Raw genomic sequence first — 19,480 nt, forward strand, 5'->3', positions numbered from 1 at the left:
AACCATTAAAACTTCAAAAGCTCAAACATAACTTGAACATCTTTAATCAATAGGTCTTAACAGAAACATAATGCTTTAAAAAATCTTTTGAAAGAGGAAAGCCTTTTCCTTTTACAGCGATCCCCTTCTCTGCCAATTTAATTTCTCCTAATACGTGGCCCTTCTCTCAAGATCAGCATTTCGTCGAGTCCTGTACTGACGCTGTTTCTCAGCTGCAGATAACTTCATCTCCCTAAAACACAAATCACTCTTTTTAATATTATGTAGGCCTAACGATCATTTAAAACCACTGAATCATATCAAAATCATGCATATTCCATGAAATCATTATACTATGTACTGTTTAGATAGACTAGGTTAATCTCTTCTAATTTGAATCATGTTTTTAAGGCAATTACTATGTACAGTGTATTGATCATTTGAAACAACTGGATCATATCAAAATCATGCATATTCCATGAAATCATTATACTATATACTGTTTAGATAGACTAGGTTAATCTCTTCTAATTTGAATCGTGTTTTAAGGCAATTACAATGCAATTACAATGTAATGATCATTTGAAACAACTGAATCATATCAAAATCATGCATATTCCATGAAATCCTTATACTATGTACTGTTTAGATAGACTAGGTCAATCTATTCTAATTTGAATCATGTTTTAGGCAATTACTATACAATTACAATGTAATGTATGTGTAATAACAATAGTTTATGTATGTTTTTTTTTAAATTAAGAACACTCAATATAAGCATGAATTATGGCAACTAACTGCCAACATTGTCAACTGTGTTAGGCCATGTCAACTGTGTTACACTTGATGGGTAACCCAGTTGACATTTCGGCCATTTTAGTGCTAACTGCTAACCTTGGACCTGTCACTCCTTGCCCTTGATCAACTCATATCTTTGTACACTTTCTCTACATATTTGTAAAAATAATATCTAAAACAAGTTCATAAGAATATGTTAATAACACAGTTGACAGTCAATTAATCTACTCTATGGGTAAACAATAGTATTGAGGGAGTAGAAACTTACCACACTGTCTTTAAAATTCCCTCCAAAAGGAAGTGACATCATTGTGATGTTGAGCATGTGACTTTGGAGCAAACCATTGCTGTTTTATAGGGGTTTTTTTTCCCAATGAGTAACAGTTGACAGAGATTTCTTGGACACACACAAAATTGATGTTATAATGTACATGAATGATCCAAATATTTTTTTACAAGTCATTTTCATGTTCTAATGATTATTTTAAACAAATAATGATGAAAGTTATATACAAAAATGTGTATTTTAGTGTTACTTGGAAGAGCAGAACCTGACATTGAGCAAAGTGGACAGCACAAAAACAGCAAATTCCAGTATAGCATATGCATTTTCTGCTAAATATAGGATGGGACCTGTTGAAATATTTGTATTACATAAAAGAGAACTGTGCCACAATATAAATTAATCATTGCTTAAAGTGAATATTTTATAAAATTTGATAAATATTACCCATGGACATGAAAGGTACCCCTAATTACAGAATGACTCAAAAGCTAAAGAAAGAAGGGGGTTAATAACAGGAGTAACTGAAGAAAAGCACAGTATCACATAAGGGAATCTAACAGGAAAGACATCAAGGAATGTTCGTAAGTCTCTATTTCATTATTTAAGAGTAACAGAAATAAAAGAGATTTTTTTTCATTTTTGTTTTCTGCCAATGTACTGCTCCACACTCCAGTCCAGTAAGTGGCGGTTATGTACCTGAAAGCTGGTTTGCCAACCGCCATAAGTTATAAGTATCTAGGTGTACACCTGGATAATAAGTTGGACTGGTCCCTAAACACAGATGCTCTCTACAAAAAGGGGCAGAGCCGCCTCTTTTTCTTGAGGAAGCTCAGATCTCTTGACATCTGTAGTAAGATGCTGCAGATGTTTTATCAGTCTGTGGTGGCAAGTGTGTTTTATGTTGCAGTCTGCTGGGGAGGAAGCATCAGACACAAAGTTGCAAGGTGGCTGGACAAACTAGTCAAAAGAGCTGGCTCTGTGATTGGAGTCAGGTTGGACACACTGGAGGAGGTGGTGGAGAGATGCACACTGAAGATGTCCGAGGCCATCATGAACAACCCAGATCATCCACTCCACAACACCTTGATGGACCAAAAAAACTGTGGTGGACGGCTCTCTTTGATGCAGGACAGAGAGATGCAGAAGATCCTATATACCAACAGCCATCAGGCTTTATAATTCTTTGACATATAATAGATGAGCTGACAGATAATTGAAATTCCCCGTGGGGATGAATAAAGTTATTCTTATTCTTAAACTCAAAGGTGAAGAGCAAAACGGACTACATGGCAAATGTAGTGACTCAGCATCTGCTTTGTGTAGTTTAAAGCGAGGTACTTCCACAAATCGACAAGACATATTGTATGAAATACTGAAAATGCATTCAAGAATAATAAGACAAGGTATAGTAGTCAAATTTATTTGGGTTCCAGCACATATGGGCATTGTGGGTAATGAGAAAGTTGATTTTATAGCCAAGCAAGCAGTTAAAAAAGAAAATATAGATATCATGATCAAGTTATCAAAACTGGAAGGAAAGAGTATAGTATGGAAGAAAACTAATGAAAAATGGCACTGGAAGCAGGAGGTGAGGGAGACATCTATATGCACTACAGAAGAGAGTGGGCACTGGGAGAAGCAGGGGAGGAAACAGGAGAGAGGAGACAGTGCTGACAAGACTTAGAATTGGACATAGCAACTTGAATGGGACACTTCACATTCCCGATATGTGACTATTGTCAGACACCAGAAACAGTGGAACATGTGATTACTAACTGCAACAAATACAGAGAGGAACTGAAGGAAATGCTGGAGGAGATGACGAGAGAAGGACTCACAGGATCAAGTTTAAAGGACATACTGGCGTGTGGTGAGACTGGGAAAGGCAGAGTGTCTGATATGCTTTCTAAAAAGAACTAGACTGATATGGAGAATATGAGGCACTGGATGAGTCAAATAACTCCAGAAGATGGCGGTAATGCAACGCTAAGGATGCGAGCTACCATTAAACCCCAGAAAAGAAGAAGAAGCAGAATAAGAAGAGGAAGAAGAAGAAAAAGAAGAAAACGAAGAAGAAGAACACTACATGGCAAAATGGCCGCGACCATAAAGAACGTGGAAGAAATCCGCAACCGAGTAATACTGGGTGAATTTGGAGTAAAAAATGTAAGTTGGTTCTTTAAAATGGTTTAATAGCACCATCATCCGCCAGCTGCAGCGGTCAGTGTCCTCTGAGCTGCTGCACTGAGCCGCATGTGTATGTAAAGAGCTCAGCAGATAACAGTAGGTTTAGATAACGTCAGACTATCAAAGTATACCTGAAGCCATTTCATTGTCTTTATGACACTGTCGTGACATAGGAATGAATAATATCTGTCCACTGTGTTTTGCCTTCTCAGTCTCATTTTATAGTTGAATAACTTAAAGCGAGCATAAAATACTGCACTGCTGAACTAACTTAGTTCTAGCATGTGGTTTCTAATATCACTTCAATACAGTAACCTGTGATTTTACGCAGTTGTATTGGCAGTATGACTATTGGTATTAATTTATCATATAATAATAATAACAACAGACATTATTTTGTGGTCACTGAGCAGTGATTGGATTATTCCTCTCCTACGATATCTGTATAATAAGGCAATAGGCTGTATGATAGGAATCTGGGGAGTGTATCTATGTTTCCCGGGTTCTATGTTCCCCACTTAACCCTGCAAAAAGGTTCTATGTTCCCCGCTTACACAAAAAAGGTTCTATGTTTCCTGGGTTCTATGTTCCCCGCTCAACCAAGCGGGAAACATAGAACCCTTTTTGGTTGAGCAGGGAACATAGAACCCGGGAAACATAGAACCTTTTTGGGTGGTAAGCGGGGAACATAGAACCCTGGAAACATAGGGATGACCCTGTCGTGGTGACAGCAGCTGTTTTCAACCAGGAAAAGAACACGTAGCTGTCCTCACGAACGCTTCTTCATTCAGTTTTTCATTACAGTATCATGGCTATGTTTTGATATTGAAATGAAAAATTTAATACGCGATAACAGGACAGAGATCTGTCTGCTACTCACAGAATATTCATAAAACACCCATCATTACGTCAGCCAGCCCTCTCTTACTTGCCTTTAATAGCCTACTGGTTTACCACTGAGAAATGTCACAGACATGGACAGTAATCCACATCATCTGCCAAACAGCATCAACATCACTTCATACCAAGGAGAGCACACACAGTGGATCTGAGTTTATCAAAGATTTGACTGATAAATCAGCATTAGAAAAACAACCCCACTGTCAACAATTTGACTACAGTTTGAATTTATGAATGATGTCCAGGGATGCACGATAATGGATTTTTCGCAGATAGCCAATATGCCAGTATACATCAACTCATTTAACCGAGAACTGATACCACTATCAATGTATCCACTCTTTCCCCACAGCTAATTTTAGTGATTATCAAGTGTCTTCTGTAGTGGAATTAACACCATATTATGCATGCATACTGTTACCCTGATGGCCCACCAGCAGATGGAGGCATGAAATATAATGCTTTTCAATGTGTAATGCCCAGTTTCCACCAAGCAGTATTGTACATAGTTTCCCGAGTTTTACATACATTAGTAAACTATAACTATAAAATGAAAGGATGTTTTGCTGCCTCTCGTAGTAGACTGAGAAAAAGATAACTTAATTCACTGGACTGACTACTGGCAACTTTTAAGATTTACTTGTAATGTTACTCAGTGTATGATAGGAATGTAACGATTACCGGTAAAATGATAAACCGTGGTAAAATTCCCGACGGTTAGTATTACCGTTTCAAATTTTAATAATCATTAAAACCGTGTTTGATTACCGCACGTTGAAAAACTCACGGTGATACTGCTCATTGCCTGGAAAAGCAGCATCAGTCCCTCAGACACAGGCGTGCATGCGTAGTTTGCAATGTTTGGCCTCTGAAAACATGGTGGAAGGAACCGAAGGCACCTGCACGGATAGTGCTCCGGAGATTTTTCGTGCCGTGACTTGGCCGATAGACATGACACACTACACGATGGTACACACTAGTGCTGCATGATTTGATAAAAATGTGCGATTGCGGTTATGGTGGACAATATCGTGATTGCGATTACAATATAATGAAAAAAAAAAAAGGTATCATTAGTCTTCTTGCTTGATTCAGTGTTTCCCCTATATTATATTAGGGGGGCACTGACCTAACCCGACATAATTATTGTTATGGACAGTGTGTAAATGACCATCAACAGACTGAGCACAGTCAAACAGCTGCTCACACAGCAGCGCAGCACGGCACTGTACCTACAGCAGAGCGAGCCTGTGTTGCGTTCAGGCGTTGTCACGTAAATGACAAATTCCAGCACGTCATAGCACAACACAGCAGCATGTCAAGTGGGCCAAAACCGAGCAAAATTGCTCAGTTTTTCATTTGTTATTATATAGTTTGTTATGGAGTCCATGATTTCCCAGTGACACTTACAAATGTATGCGTAACTGTGCTTGGATGTTGTTTTATGAGGCTCTGGCGGCTTTCAGTTGTCTCATTGTCTTTAACGTTACACGGCTTGGCTTTCTCTCGCATGCATTCCTCCTACTTTTCTCTGTGCTGTCTCAAGTGCTGATATAGATTGGTCGTGTTGCCGCGGGACGTGGCGACTTTAACTTTTACACAGCACGTCTTTTTCGCCACCAACTCAGCCTGTTCATGGTCGTGCTCATGTTCTTCTTCACAGTCTATGTTGGTCACTGCTGCACGCCGGGTGGTCACCTGACCATACGTGCTGCCCACACCAGGATAGCTTGTGGGTGTAATGTCAACAAACTCCACACACTACAGCAGAGGTAGTCACGTTCACAGGCACACACGTTAACATTTATTTACATTAAATCGCAAATTGCAGCCTTTTATGCGGTTATGTAATCGCACAGCCTGACATTGCGATTGTGATTAGATTAATCGTGCAGCACTAGTACACACCAATTATACTCAGTCGTCTTTCACGACGTGTGTGATGTCATTGGGTTATACTTGTCCTATTTTTATTACTTTTACTATTATTTCAGTCACTGTGTCTGTTCATGTGCCAGCCGTAATATTATTGTAGTAACATAAAAAGTGCCAGCAGATGGCAGGAACTACATTTGAAGTACCGTACCACAAGTACCGTACCACAAACATTCAGGTTACTGAATCCTCCACAACAAGTTCCTACAAATGTTTCACAATAAAAGCCTATTTAGAAAATTGAGGGATTCTCTCACCCGAGGTTATAAGAGGCTTTTAATTTAAAACAAATTCAGGAAGTGTTGAGCTTGAAATGATGGCATGATGCATTAACTTTTATGAGCGGATAAAAAGTAAAAACAGGGCTGTACAGTGCGACATATCACACATGCGATGGAAAAAAATGTTTGTGCGATGAATTTATTTGCCTAGTAGTACACGTTGCGACAGACTGCTTGCAAGCTGCGTGTGTGTATGTGTGTGTGTGTGTGTGTGTGTGTGTGTGTGTGGTCTGTTTTTTTTCTTGTTTTTTTAATTCGACGACAAGAGCGTTCACTGCCGTGCATCGTCTGGCAGCCAGGTGAATTGGTTCATTAGTGTAATGAACGGAGGGAAAGCTCTTGTCACCGAGTGTTTTTGTCTCTGTGGGGAAGGCGGGGCCATGGGCTACACACACAGACACAGTGCGATCTTCGCGAGGGGGAGACGAGGCGGAGAAAAAAAAACAGAGAGTTGAGCATAAGAGAAAGACAGGGAACTTGCTCCTAAACCAAATGCCATGTAGCCTGAGTGTCAGACTGAAGCTCCCAGAACCTTCAGTCTGACATGGCTTCCATTGAAGGCGATTTACAAGGAGGAGGGAATTCGATTTTTCCCTAACCAATCAGTAGAGATCAACGACTCACCCAGAATCTGACGTCATTAGTATCCATGCCTCGGGGGTGCCGAAAACAAGCGAGCATTGCCTGTTTAAAATGTCTCCATCGTCATGCACGCCCAGTTGCATCGCCGTTAAATCCAGTTTAGCAGCTTCCTTAATTTGGTCCTCCATTAACGCGAGTAGTGGCAAAATACCTCGATAGCGTCGTTAATGTGGTCTGTAGGATCTGTAGCGGTCGCCATTGTTGCTATCCTCACCAGTTACCCACCAGCGTACAGCTTGACATCAGCGTGGCGCTGATTGGCTAATCGCTAGACCCCCGGCGTTCATTGGTCCGTCCATCGTTTGGACGAGATAAATCGCAAATTCATTGAAGTATGCCAGACCAGTAATGCAAGCTTACTCAGTTGAGTGGGCGGGGTCTATGGTCTGGAACCAGGCTAAATGCCATGGCCCCTGTATGGGAGTATTTTGGATTTAAACCACAGAGGGGAGCCCAGTAATTTAGACAGGCCGGTGTGCTGGGTTTGTTCTAAAACCATCTCAGCAAAAAGAGCGAATATGACCAACTTAACTACACACCTGAGAGTGAGAGACTGACAGTCTATTTTTTCATAAGGTCTTTATCTATTTGTTTGGGTATTTTAACATGTTATTTCGGATATTTCAATCAATCAATCAATCAATCAGTTTTATTTATAAAGCCCAATATCACAAATCACAATTTGCCTCACAGGGCTTTACAGCATACGACATCCCTCTGTCCTTATGACCCTCGCAGCGGATAAGGAAAAACTCCCCAAAAAAACCCCTTTAACGGGGGAAAAAAACGGTAGAAACCTCAGGAAGAGCAACTGAGGAGGGATCCCTCTTCCAGGACGGACAGACGTGCAATAGATGTCGTACAGAACAGATCAGCATAATAAATTAACAGTAATCCGTATGACGAGAGAGAGAGAGAGAGAGAGAGAGAGAGAGAGATATGCAGGTAATGACAGTAGCTTACATCAACATTATTGTTATATTTAATGTTTCTTTTTTGCATTCATAAATATTCTTGTTAAATAAATGTTTATTTCTCTTTAAAAGGATGTACTTGCATCATTAATCATTCTTAAAGCACAATATTACGCAATATTATCGCTTATCGCCGTAATTTCTGATGCATTTAATCGCCCAGCAAAATTTGTTATCGTGACAGGTGCTACAGACTTTGTGGCCTGTGCTACAAAGACAAGGGATGGGAGGGATTAATAAATAACGGACCGTCTATAATGTAGTCTGTTTCAAATGAAGCTGGTAGCCTCTGCAATTGTGGAAAGTAAAAGACACTATTTTTTAAATTTCTTACTTAATGCCAGTCTCCATTATGATTGATGCTTTATGCTAATGGCAGTACTCAGCGGGTTGACAAAGTGCCTCTGCTGTTTCACCCCATCATTTTCCCCTTTTACTCTGTGTGGTAACGTCCCTAGAGGAAATATTAAAAAGGCTGGGGTGTTGTTGTCCCACAGTTGTCTATGGCAGGAGCTAACTCTGTGTTTCTATAGAGTGCCGAACTCACGCCCCTTTCGGTGAAGCTCATGGGACCTTAGATCGGAAAAAATATGAATGGCAGTGAATGAGGAGAGAAATATTATCTCTTGGTTCCGTTTGAGTTGTGACATGAAATCCAAATATGTCGTTAATGAATTTAAAACATAAATTTTAAGGTCAAGAAAGTCATACTTTGTGGTAAAACTGTTGAAATATAAGCTTTTGAAAAAAACGTAATTAGAAAAACTACACAGGAGGCGGTCGCGTATGTGACGTCATAGCTTTAGCTTGCCTCCTGCAGCTTGGAGTGACTGCAACCTGGCACAAAACACACAGACATCTTCAATCATAAATCGATTAATCATAAAACAGTGGAATTTCAGCGGGGAGGCCAAGCTGCAGGAAGCGAGCGAAAGCTATGACGTCATATGTGACCTCCTCCTGTGTACTCTTGAGTCTTTCTAATTAAAAAGCTTATATCTCAACAGTTTTACCACAAAGTATGACTTTCTTGACCTTAAAATTTATGGTTTAAATTCATTAACAACATATTTAGATTTCATGTCGCAACTCAAACGGGAACAAAAAATAATATTGCTCTCCCCATTCACTGCCATTCATATTTTTTCCGATCTAAGGTCCCATGAGCTATACCGGAAGGGGCGTGACTTCGGCACTCTATTGGTCAAAGTGACAGCTGTAATGGGAGTAATCGTGAATGACAAAAAGAAAATCAAACATGCTAGACTTTCTGTTAGACAGAAAGTACATTGTGCTCTTTATTTTATTTGTTTTTCGAAATAAAACTTGGTTAAATGATTTCAGTGTGTGTTTAAGTACTTTTTGAACATTTTGAGCACATTTCAACAATACTGTGATAATGATAACCGTGATAATTTTGGTCACAATAACTGTGATATGAAATTTTCATACCGTTACATCTGAAGGGTATGAGTTGACTAGGGCTGTAGTCTCCTGGGCGATATGCTCTCGTCCGACCAAATTCTCATTAGTCGAATACTCGCCGTGTTACTTTCATAAGGAGAAAAGTGCTACATCAATGGCTTTCCAGGATTAATCTATTATTTCCTGCGGTGGGAGGGACAGGCTAACTTACCAGTGTAAATGGGGGAGTTTTCAAAACATCCCCGTTGTTTACACAACATTGTACTTGCCCACCGTAACGTTCAGCGTCGCGGTGACGCAGACCTCCTGTCTGTCAATGTCAGTGATGGGCAAAGCAGTTCTTTAGATCTTACTGAATCACTAGAATCAGTTCATTAAAAAAATTCATTCAAGAGATTCGTTCACTGAGTTGTTCAGTGCTTGGCGGGAGGAGCCCTGACTGTGTAGTGCGTAGTCCAACTCACTGAACTGATACACGGCTGAGCTGCTGCTGTGTCTGCCCTGCACTGGTGAGTCTCATTACTGGCCAGCCTAACATTTTAAGTTTGTTTATCTGGAAACTAAGTCTGTTAAAACAATGGGGAGGTGTGTGATTATGTTCATGTGGCTTGACTCCTGGCTACATTAGCTGTTAGCTTGGAGAAAACGGTCCCTATGAAAGTGTATCGCTGAGAAGAAATGATTTGAATCACACAGGGATCAGGGTTGCGTCGTTCCCAAAGAGATTAATTCACCGTTCAACATTTGTTCATGATTTGATTTTTTTGTCACACGGTAGGCAGTCCCACCCTGGCTGCCTCGCGACTCGCGAGTGATTCATCGTACGCACAGACCGAATGGGTAGTTCCACTCCTGGCCTGCATGCTCGCTGCTGAGCTCAACTGAACTGAGAAATGAACGAATCAGTTCTGGAAGTGATTCAGTTCAGTACGTTCACTCAACAGATTCGTTCTTTTGAACGATTCGTTGGCGAACAACACAACACTAGTCTCAGTGTATACTGACACCTTTTCCCTCAGTGGAAACGCAGCTTGTACTTGTATTTCACGGATAAGAAACAATAAATTGTGAAGACAGAAAAGCCTCCACTAAAATAGCATTTTAAGTCTCGTGTGTGATATGTCCTTTAGGGATTTATCCTGGCTTCATATGAACAGAGTAAATCTCTGCTCGTTTCTAGGCTAATTTATACAATGTAAAATGCCATAGGCTGGTGCTAATAACGTCAGCATGTTGTATTTGTTTGGAAAATATGTTTAGTGTGACAGTTGTTTTGATGGTGAATGTTGTGTGAAGGAATGAAAAGATCACTAGCTGCTAGGCTAATTTATACAATATAAAATGCCATAGATTTGTGCTAATTACGTCAGCATGTTGTATTGACGGGGGAAATGTGTCCAGATAAAGACAAGTGTTTGTCTGTCAATGCTGCAATTTATAGTTAAGCCAATTTGCGTACTTGTGTTTGAAATTGTCTCTATTAAGCAGCACTTAACAGAGTCCTCCACCACTGACTAGCGTTTTGGAGGTGTAACTGTAGAGAAACACAGACACACCACCGCAGGAGTAAAAATAACGTGCAGATTTTTTTTTCTTCCCGCGACTAATCAATTAGTTGAAGATTATGTATGACTTCAGTCGACCAAGATTTTCTTTGGTTGACTACAGCCCTAGAGTTAACAACATGAATCCATGAGCACACCTTAAATTATAATATGACAACTTTGACCATTCCATTGGTTTTTATTGTAAGTAAGTAAGTAAGTAAATCTTTGTTTATATAGCACCTTTCACAGCTCTGAGGTCACAAAGTGCTTCACAATAAAAAAAAAAAATACAAAATATAAAAACATAAAACAGTGCAATACAATACAGAGCAACATAAACAGCAATCTATTTACAACATACTACATACTTGTTTACAGATGTCCAAAAGCCTGCCTGAAAAGGTGTGTCTTTAACCCTTTATGACCTACCATAGAACAAGTTCGCCAGAGCATATCTTTACAATTTTACCTGCCATTTTTTGGAGTATTTTAATATGCTATACATCAATACAACCCTTAAATCCCAAATTTTAATAATATGTGTGGACATATGTCCATACTAATGAAATAAATACAGAAATATCATGGCAGTATCCCTCAAATTTGTATATGTAAAAAAGTTGCACAAAATCCTTTCAAACCACAGAAAATTTATTTTGAGTGTTTTCATAACTTAATTTTTGAGATACACTCATTTTTATAAAATGTGACAAAAACGAAAGTTAAATGCACATTGTGCACAATTAGCAAAAATACAACATGTACATCAAAATAAACTATTTACAATAGAACAACCAAAGTTCAAAGTCAAACATTACTTTTCAATAGCACCAGGGGAGCTGTGATAGCTCTTGTGACAGTTCCTGTCCACGATGAGCAATATTTTTGCTGCATTTTTATTGGTGTTGGCACACAGTGTTTCGATGGCAACCCGGTGAAAGTACATCCTGAACAGCTCAGATGGAGAGGGATTGTCCACATACTTTGATAGAGGTGGCTGTACACCTGGCCTCCTTTTGGGCAGAAAATGTGGTAGGGGATGTGGCAAGATGTCAGGCTCCTTTTCGGTTCTCCAGCCAGCTGCATCACCAGGGAGTGTCTCTGACCTGGAGCCTTTGTTTGCTGGAGACCGACTCCTTCCTCCCCCTCTGCCTCCCTCCGGGGTGCAGGGCGAGGAGACCCCCCCACTTCCTCCTCCTCATCATTGTCAACTCTGCACACAGATGTTACACAGGATGTTAGATGTGTTCAACATGAGAGTAATACAATAATGGTGCGTATTTAGTGCAAAATGCTTTCAGTTGTGTTACATATATATTTTCTTTACTTTACTCTAACTCATAAACAAACAATATTTCATGAATATATACATACATGTCATAGGAAGGATCTCTCCCTTGGATGAGGTCAGCACTGTCGGCAGAATCCGGACCAGATGAGTGGAGTGAATCTTCATCCGACACTGTAATTAGCTTGAAAGCTTCGCGCCGGGAGAAAAGTCGTTTCGCGGGTCCGGGTTGTTGCGGTTCCATAAATATATGTGTGCGAGTGTGTGGTGAGTGTCTGGTGTGTGTGTGTGTGTGTCTGTGTGTCTGTGTGTGTGTCTAAGTGTTGTTGTGAAAGAGTAAAATACAAAACGAGAGCGAGTGTGTGACTGCAAGCTGAGAGAAATATTTACCGCAGAAGAAAGAGAGGAATTTCCCGGGAAATGACGTCACTCCTTGTTGCCGCGGGTAGTGTCGAGAGAAAGACACGCAAGAAAATAACGTGACAGTTCATGCTCACAACGTGATGACGTTTAGTCCAACATAGGAAGTGCTGTGAATACCGGTGATCAGGATTATAATGTTTTTGTTCTTAGCGCTTTTTACTGTTTTTCTACAAACCTGTCAGTGCAAGGAAACAGCACTCTGTGACATGATGAATGCATGGTAAGTTAGAGTAACTCCTCCAGTTTTAAATGCAAAAAGAATTATTGCTTTATCTTATTTGGTTGCAAATCTACTGGCATTTAAAAATCAATATGCAAATGGGATCGTGGGCACTCCCGCCGGTTTTAAAGGGTTAATTGCACCTTAAAAATCTGGACAGAGGGTGAGGATCTCAGATCCAGGGGCAGGGAGTTCCAGAGCTTTGGGGCCATGGTTTGGAAGGCTTGGTCACCGCAGGTTTTTAGTCTCGATCGTGGCACGACCAGGAGCATCTGGTCAGAAGACCTAAGTGACCGGCTGGGGATGTAGGGTTTGAGGAGCTTGCAGATGTAAACGGGCTGTATTGTAGAGAGCTCTGTAAGTTAGGACCGGGATCTGAAATGAACAGGAAGCCAGAGCAGGGATGCTAGGATGGGGGTGATATGGCAGGACTTGTGTGACCGAGTGGGTAATCTGGCAGCGGCATTTTGGACAAGTTGTAGACGGTCCAGGGATGATTTACTGAGGCAGGTGAACAGTGAATTGCAATAATCAAGCTGGGATGAAATAAATGCATGGATAGCCATTTCCAGTTCTGAGTGTGAGATGATGGACCTCAGTTTTGCAAGGTTTTTGAGGTGGAAGAAGCATGAGTGGGACAGGGAATTGACATATTTGTCAAACAGTATGTTTTGGTCAAAAATGACTCCAAGGTTCCTTAGGTTAGATCTGATGTTTTGTGATAGTGACCCGATGTGGTCGATCACCTTCGAGACCATTGAGTTATCCGCAGTGATCAGAACCTCGGTCTTGTCTGCATTTAGTTGGAGGAAGTTGTTGGCCATCCAGTTCTTGATAGCAGACAGACATTCATGGAGTGAGTTGATTTCTTTAAAGTTATCCAGTTTAAATGACAGGTATAGTTGAATGTCATCTGCATAACAGTGATAGGAAACGCCTTTGAAATTACTAATGATATGGCCAAGGGGAAGCATGTACAGAGAGAACAGTAAAGGAGCCAGAACAGAACCCTGAGGCAGGCCACATGACAGGAGAGCAGGGTCAGACACAAAAGGGCCAACAGCTACTGAGAAAATTCTCTCACTGAGGTAGGAGGCGAAACCACTTCAAAGCACTCCCAGAGACACCCACCCACTTACTGAGCCTATCTAGCATGATATGGTGGTCTACAGTATCAAATGCTGCACTTAGGTCTAATAGCACCAGTACGGAGCATTTGCCTGCATCAGCAGCCATCATGATATCATTAGACACTCTGAGAAGGGCTGTTTCTGTTGAGTGCTGCTGCGGGAAGCCAGACTGGAAATTATCTAACATTATCTAACAACATGGATGGTCAGGAAGGAGGTAAGTTGGTTTGCTACTACTTTCTCAAGGATTTTAGATATAAACGGCAGTTTGGAGATGGGTCTGTAATTTTTGGGTATGGAGGGGTCTAGGCTTGGCTTTTTGAGCAATGGCTGCACAGTAGCCTGTTTTGAAAAATGAAGGAACACAGGCTGATTCCAGGGAGGTGTTAATGATGGAGACCAAGCTGGGGCCCACAGATCTAAAAACCTCTTTCAGCAAGGATGTTGGTAAGATGTCTAGTTGACTGGAGGAGGATTTCATGGCGCCTATTAGCTCAGTCAAATCCTGCAGAGAGACAGAGGAGAAACTGCTTAGAGAAACCTGCCTGGGTGGACAGGTTGGAGGGGAGGCATTGGAGGGGGTGATACTAGCCCTGACATCAGCAACCTTGTTCACAAAAAAAGGACAGAAAATGGTTACAATCCTGATTGGAGGAAACAGGGACTGAGGGGAGTGGAGGACTGATGATGTTGTTTATAGTCTGGAATAAGACTCTGGTGTTTCACCTGCTGGATGTGATCAGGTTTGCAAAATAAGCAGCCCTTGCATTCTTAATCAGCACATTGAGCTCTGTTAATAGATCTTTGAGATAGAGACGGTGGACCTGGAGTTTGGTGGATTTCCAAAGCTGTTCTATTTTTCGACATTTGCGTTTGTGGCTGCAGATCTGGTTATTTACACGAGTAAATATGGGGGCTATTTCATCTAAAATTGTGGAGCAGTGGGAGTTGAAAACATGAACTAGAGACTCTGCGTCAGCTTGAGGTGACGGAGCATGGGCTGTACTGCAGTCAAATGCGGCAGAAAATTTTTCTGCTGAGAGACTGTTAAGGATGGGTGAATTTTTTACTTGCTTCCCTGGAGTGACGTCAGCATCGAATGATATGTTGAATAAAACACTTTTTTGGTCAGTTACTGGCAAGTCTTCAATGCTAACATCCATGACATTTAACCCAAGACTGAAAACCAGAACTAGAGTGTTTCCCTTGATGTGTGTGGGGCCAGATATATGCTGGTTCAGGTTAAATGACTCTGTAATCCTTAAAAAGTTTGCAGCGAAGCTGTTAATGTTATCATTTATGTGTATATTAAAGTCACCAGCCAGGAGGATTCTTTCGTAATGAATGACGGATGATAAAAACTTGCTAAAATCAGACCGAAAAGCACCATTTATGCCTGGGGGGCAATAGATAACACAGCAGATAAGTAGTTGGAGCAACCAATTTTGGATGTCAGAGCTTGAAATGACGAAAAAGAACCAGTGCTCAACTTGCGGGTTGTAAAAAAGTCTCTGTGGACTATGGCTAGCCCCCATCCACGGCCCGAGGTCCGCGGGCACAGGAGAAGGAGCAGTTTGGAGGACAAAGTTCAATCATTATTTTCAATTTCAATTATTGTCTCTCTTGGATGTCATGCACTTTGAGCAATGAGTGGATTTTCAAGCGTTTAAAAATCTGTATTAATTTCGACTGGATTATGTGAACTGCATATATCCCAATCCTCACTCAGAGAAAAAAAAGCGCGTCACAGAGCATCGTTCCTGTGGGCTCTCGCAACACTAAACCCCTGCGCTTGCCTGAGAAGGACTAAATGCGCAAACCTGCTATTTTTAAATATCTCATCAAGAGAGACTCTCACTGAAGCCTGTTCTATTTTGTTCTGAAAATGTCGATGTGCAACCATGTTCTGTGGTCAATAAATGAGGTGCAGACTGATAAAGGAGGAAATACAGTGAGTGCTTGAAGGAGGAGTGAGTGACAATAAACCTGCCCACATTTAAAGGGATAGTGCACCCAAAAATGAAAATTCAGCCATTATCTACTCACCCTCATGCTGAGGAAGGCTCTGGTGAAGTTTTAGAGTCCTCACATGTCTTGCGGAGATCACCTAATGGCTGACGGCGCCCCAGACTAACGTCCAATAACACAAAATTGAAACCACAAAATATCTCCAACATGCTCATCTGTAGTGATCCAAGTGTCCTGAAGTCCCGACATAAAAAGTTGTTTAGAAAAACGTCATTTGAACTCTTTTTAGCCTCACTGTAGCCTGTAGCTCTGACTGCTTCTCTGTGTACCGCGCTCACCTGTGTGTGCTCAGGATGATCGGTGATGCACGGTCTCTGAAGAGCAGCAGTGTCGTCAGTACTGATGTCCAGATTCTCAAGTGCAGGCATTGCCAATTCCCAGTCTGAGCAGCAAAGACTTTACTCATCCGTTGGCATTGCTTTGCATTTGAAACAACTACACCACCAGGTTTCCAGTGCTTGACTCCGGTATTCTGCGGCTGGCTGAGGGTTAGGCTCATGAGCTGCAGCGGCTGCTTCATCCAGTAGCCTGAGTTCCGTGTCCGTATACTCGGGCTCAAACAAATACGGCTCAACAAAACTGTTCCTCCTCAATTTCAAAGTCTTCAGACATGTTGGACTGTCCTTTGCTAAAAGACCGTAGTGCAAATTATCTTTTAGCTACTGTGGTCACCGTTGTCTCCCCCTGTGGTGCACGTTTCACGTGATGTAAACACGGGTAATAAGCAAAGCTCATGCTTTCGCTGGTCTCGCGCAAGAGCACACACGTGAGCGCAGAGCACAGAGAAGCAGTCAGAGCTACAGGCTACAGTGAGGCTAAAAACAGAGTTCATATGACGTTTTTCGAAACAACTCTTCATGTCGGGGCTTCAGGACACTTGGATCACTACGGATGAACATGTTGGAGATATTTTGTGGTTTCAGTTTTGTGTTCTTGGACGTTAGTCTGGGGCGCCGTCAGCCATTAGGTGTGCTAGTCGCTCCCCCTGGCGATCTTCGCAAGGGATGTGAGGACTCTAAAACTTCACCAGAGCCTTCCTCAGCATGAGGGTGAGTAGATAATGGCTGAATTTGTTTTTTTGGGTGCACTATCCCTTTAAGAGTGGTTTGTGAAATGCCAAACAGACGTAGGGTCTAGGTACCATGTCTGAAGGGTTACTTTTGGTTTCAAAAGTATTACACTGAAAGTGTTTGGTGGAAACAGGGCTCGTTATTCATTTATTGTGTAAAATAAGAAAAAGCATGTTGGCTGATTCTTCATTCTAAAGCCGATATTGGCTGATATCGATGACATGCAGATATCATCATGCATCCCTAATAATATCATTAATCCCATCCCTCAGCTGAAAAGTTCTGTGGTTTTCAAAGATGCCTTCATGTTTGCAGCCAAGTCCTTTCTTTTGCTAATTGGATGATTGTTTGTTGCTTTCAGGTTCATACATCAGATTTCCCTGGCAACTACCCTGGCTATGATGATGCATGGGATATGCAAAATTTTCAAAAGGTACATTTCCATTATGGAAGCCCTGAAAAGTGGCTGCTGGTAATAGCTGAAGTGTGTGGATCTGTCTGTAGAGGAAGATTTGCCTCTTACTTTTTTTTTTATTGAAAATGCCTCCCATGCACTTTAGGAAATTATGTATTTGCCTTTGTTTGAATGGCCTGATAGACTATTTTCTAAACGTCAAAGAACTCCACTTTGGGATGCAAAATTCTGGGCCAATACCGATGTTAAGAAATAACAAATTAGTCGATACCAATGTTTTTATATTGTTCTTTATTTTGTTTTTGGTGTTAGTTTTCTCCCTTCTGTGCCTTTTCTGTGCCTGTGAAAGGTTATATACCTTTCACATGAAAAACATAAAAAAACTGCTTTAGAAGCCCTTTTACTATATGTACACAACAGTTAGATCACAGAGCCCATTTGCCAAACGCTCTTTTTGTTCCTGTTGTACCTGCTCATTAATTTCAGTTTGTGGCTGTTGGCCTCCAGCCCTGGTCTTTAGCCTGTGAAAAACTGATGTGACACATCAGAAAAACATTGGCCACTGCCATTGGTCAACGTCGTCTTATTTGCCCTTAGGCTGACGGCGATAAAAGCGAATATTGGCTGAACATCAGCCGATATTTGCTTTTTGCATCCATAATTCCAATTTCTCTTATTTCCCTGCTTGCCCTGCTCTTGCCCTCTCCTTTCTGCTCCTCTGTCTATATATGGAGCAGCATTCCCCTCTGGGATTAATAAAGTATATAAAATTCACACCCTTTACTTTAGAGAAAGAGGTTATGTGGCCAGCCAAGTTGTTTGGAGAATGGTAGATGGTCTAACTATATTTATTCTTCAGTTAAGTTTAATGGAATTAAGAATCAGGTTGTAAAAGTGGCTAACTTATAACTTATAACTCATTTTTAGCATTATGCTGAATCAAAGAAAGAAAGAAAAAGTGGAGCCAAAAGAAATGCAGGGACACACTGCCCTGGCTTAATGAAGAATGTAGGAAACTTATGAAAGAAAGAGATCAAGTGTTGAAACGTCCCTTAAAACCAGGTCTTACGACAGACTGACAAAAATTTACTTCAATGAGAAACAAAGTGATGACGAATATAAGGCAAGCTAAAGCCAACTTCTTCATCAATACTATTGAAGAGGCAAGAGGGAATGGTAAAAAAAATCTAGCAAAACATCAACAAGCTGGTTGGCAGAAAACAGAATCACAACAATAAAGAATTAGAGCTGAAAATTAATTCTGAATTAGTCACAGATCCAAAAACCATAGCTACAGAATTAAACACCTTTTTTTCTAGACTCTGTTCATGAAATAACTCAACTTTTTAATTCACCCAACTACCCTCCTTGCTCCATAAATTATGCACAGCTGGTTTTCCTTTTAGAACAAATAACTGAAACAGAAGTAGCGAATGCCATCTGTGCATTAAAACATTTTAAGGCTATGGATATCTATGGCCTTGACACAATTTTTTTGAAAAGGCACAAGAGTCCCTTGTACAACCAATCACATATTTGACAATCTGTCCTTAAGACAATCCACTGTGCCATCAGCTTGGGAGGGGGGGGTGATCCTAAAATGTATTTAGAGTGTCCATTCTCACTGAGGGCGAATATCTGCGTGAATTATTCTCGCGGAAAAATATAAAAGTTGATTTCATGGGTTCTTATGGAAGTTTGCACACCGGGGCGGAACTTTCGTGCGGTGAAAAAAGTTTCCGCCCAGACAGACCCCCCCCCCCCGCAGAATTCGCCGGTGGAACTACACAGCTGGGCCAATGAAATTAGGTGTGTTCGAGATGAGTCAAGCCTGCGCAGATTCGATCACCGGCGATCGGCGCACAATGCATGCCGGTTAGTTTTGTGTCCGACTTCATCCCGACTTGCTCTGACGTAAAAAAAAAAAAGTGGACAGCGATAAAACCGCGAGA

General features: G+C 41.1%; 1 protein-coding gene across 3 annotated transcripts in view; it reads left to right on the forward strand.

Annotated features, from left to right (window-relative positions):
- The first annotated feature begins 3,076 nt into the window (after positions 1–3,076).
- The window catches only part of polr1c (RNA polymerase I and III subunit C), a 49,209-nt gene continuing 32,805 nt past the window's right edge, over positions 3,077–19,480 (forward strand). For 2 of the 3 annotated variants that reach the window (XM_033613207.2, XM_033613209.2), the window contains exons 1-2: positions 3,077–3,229; positions 17,475–17,546. In XM_033613207.2, the coding sequence (XP_033469098.1) occupies positions 3,158–3,229; positions 17,475–17,546 (144 nt within the window). In that variant the 5' untranslated portion in view covers positions 3,077–3,157. The remainder of the gene's footprint in view (positions 3,230–17,474; positions 17,547–19,480) is intronic. The other variant, XM_033613208.2, reaches the window with a different exon arrangement.

The sequence above is a fragment of the Epinephelus lanceolatus genome, chromosome 17, assembly GCF_041903045.1.
Source record: "Epinephelus lanceolatus isolate andai-2023 chromosome 17, ASM4190304v1, whole genome shotgun sequence".
NCBI classification, from domain to species: Eukaryota; Metazoa; Chordata; class Actinopteri; order Perciformes; family Serranidae; genus Epinephelus; species Epinephelus lanceolatus.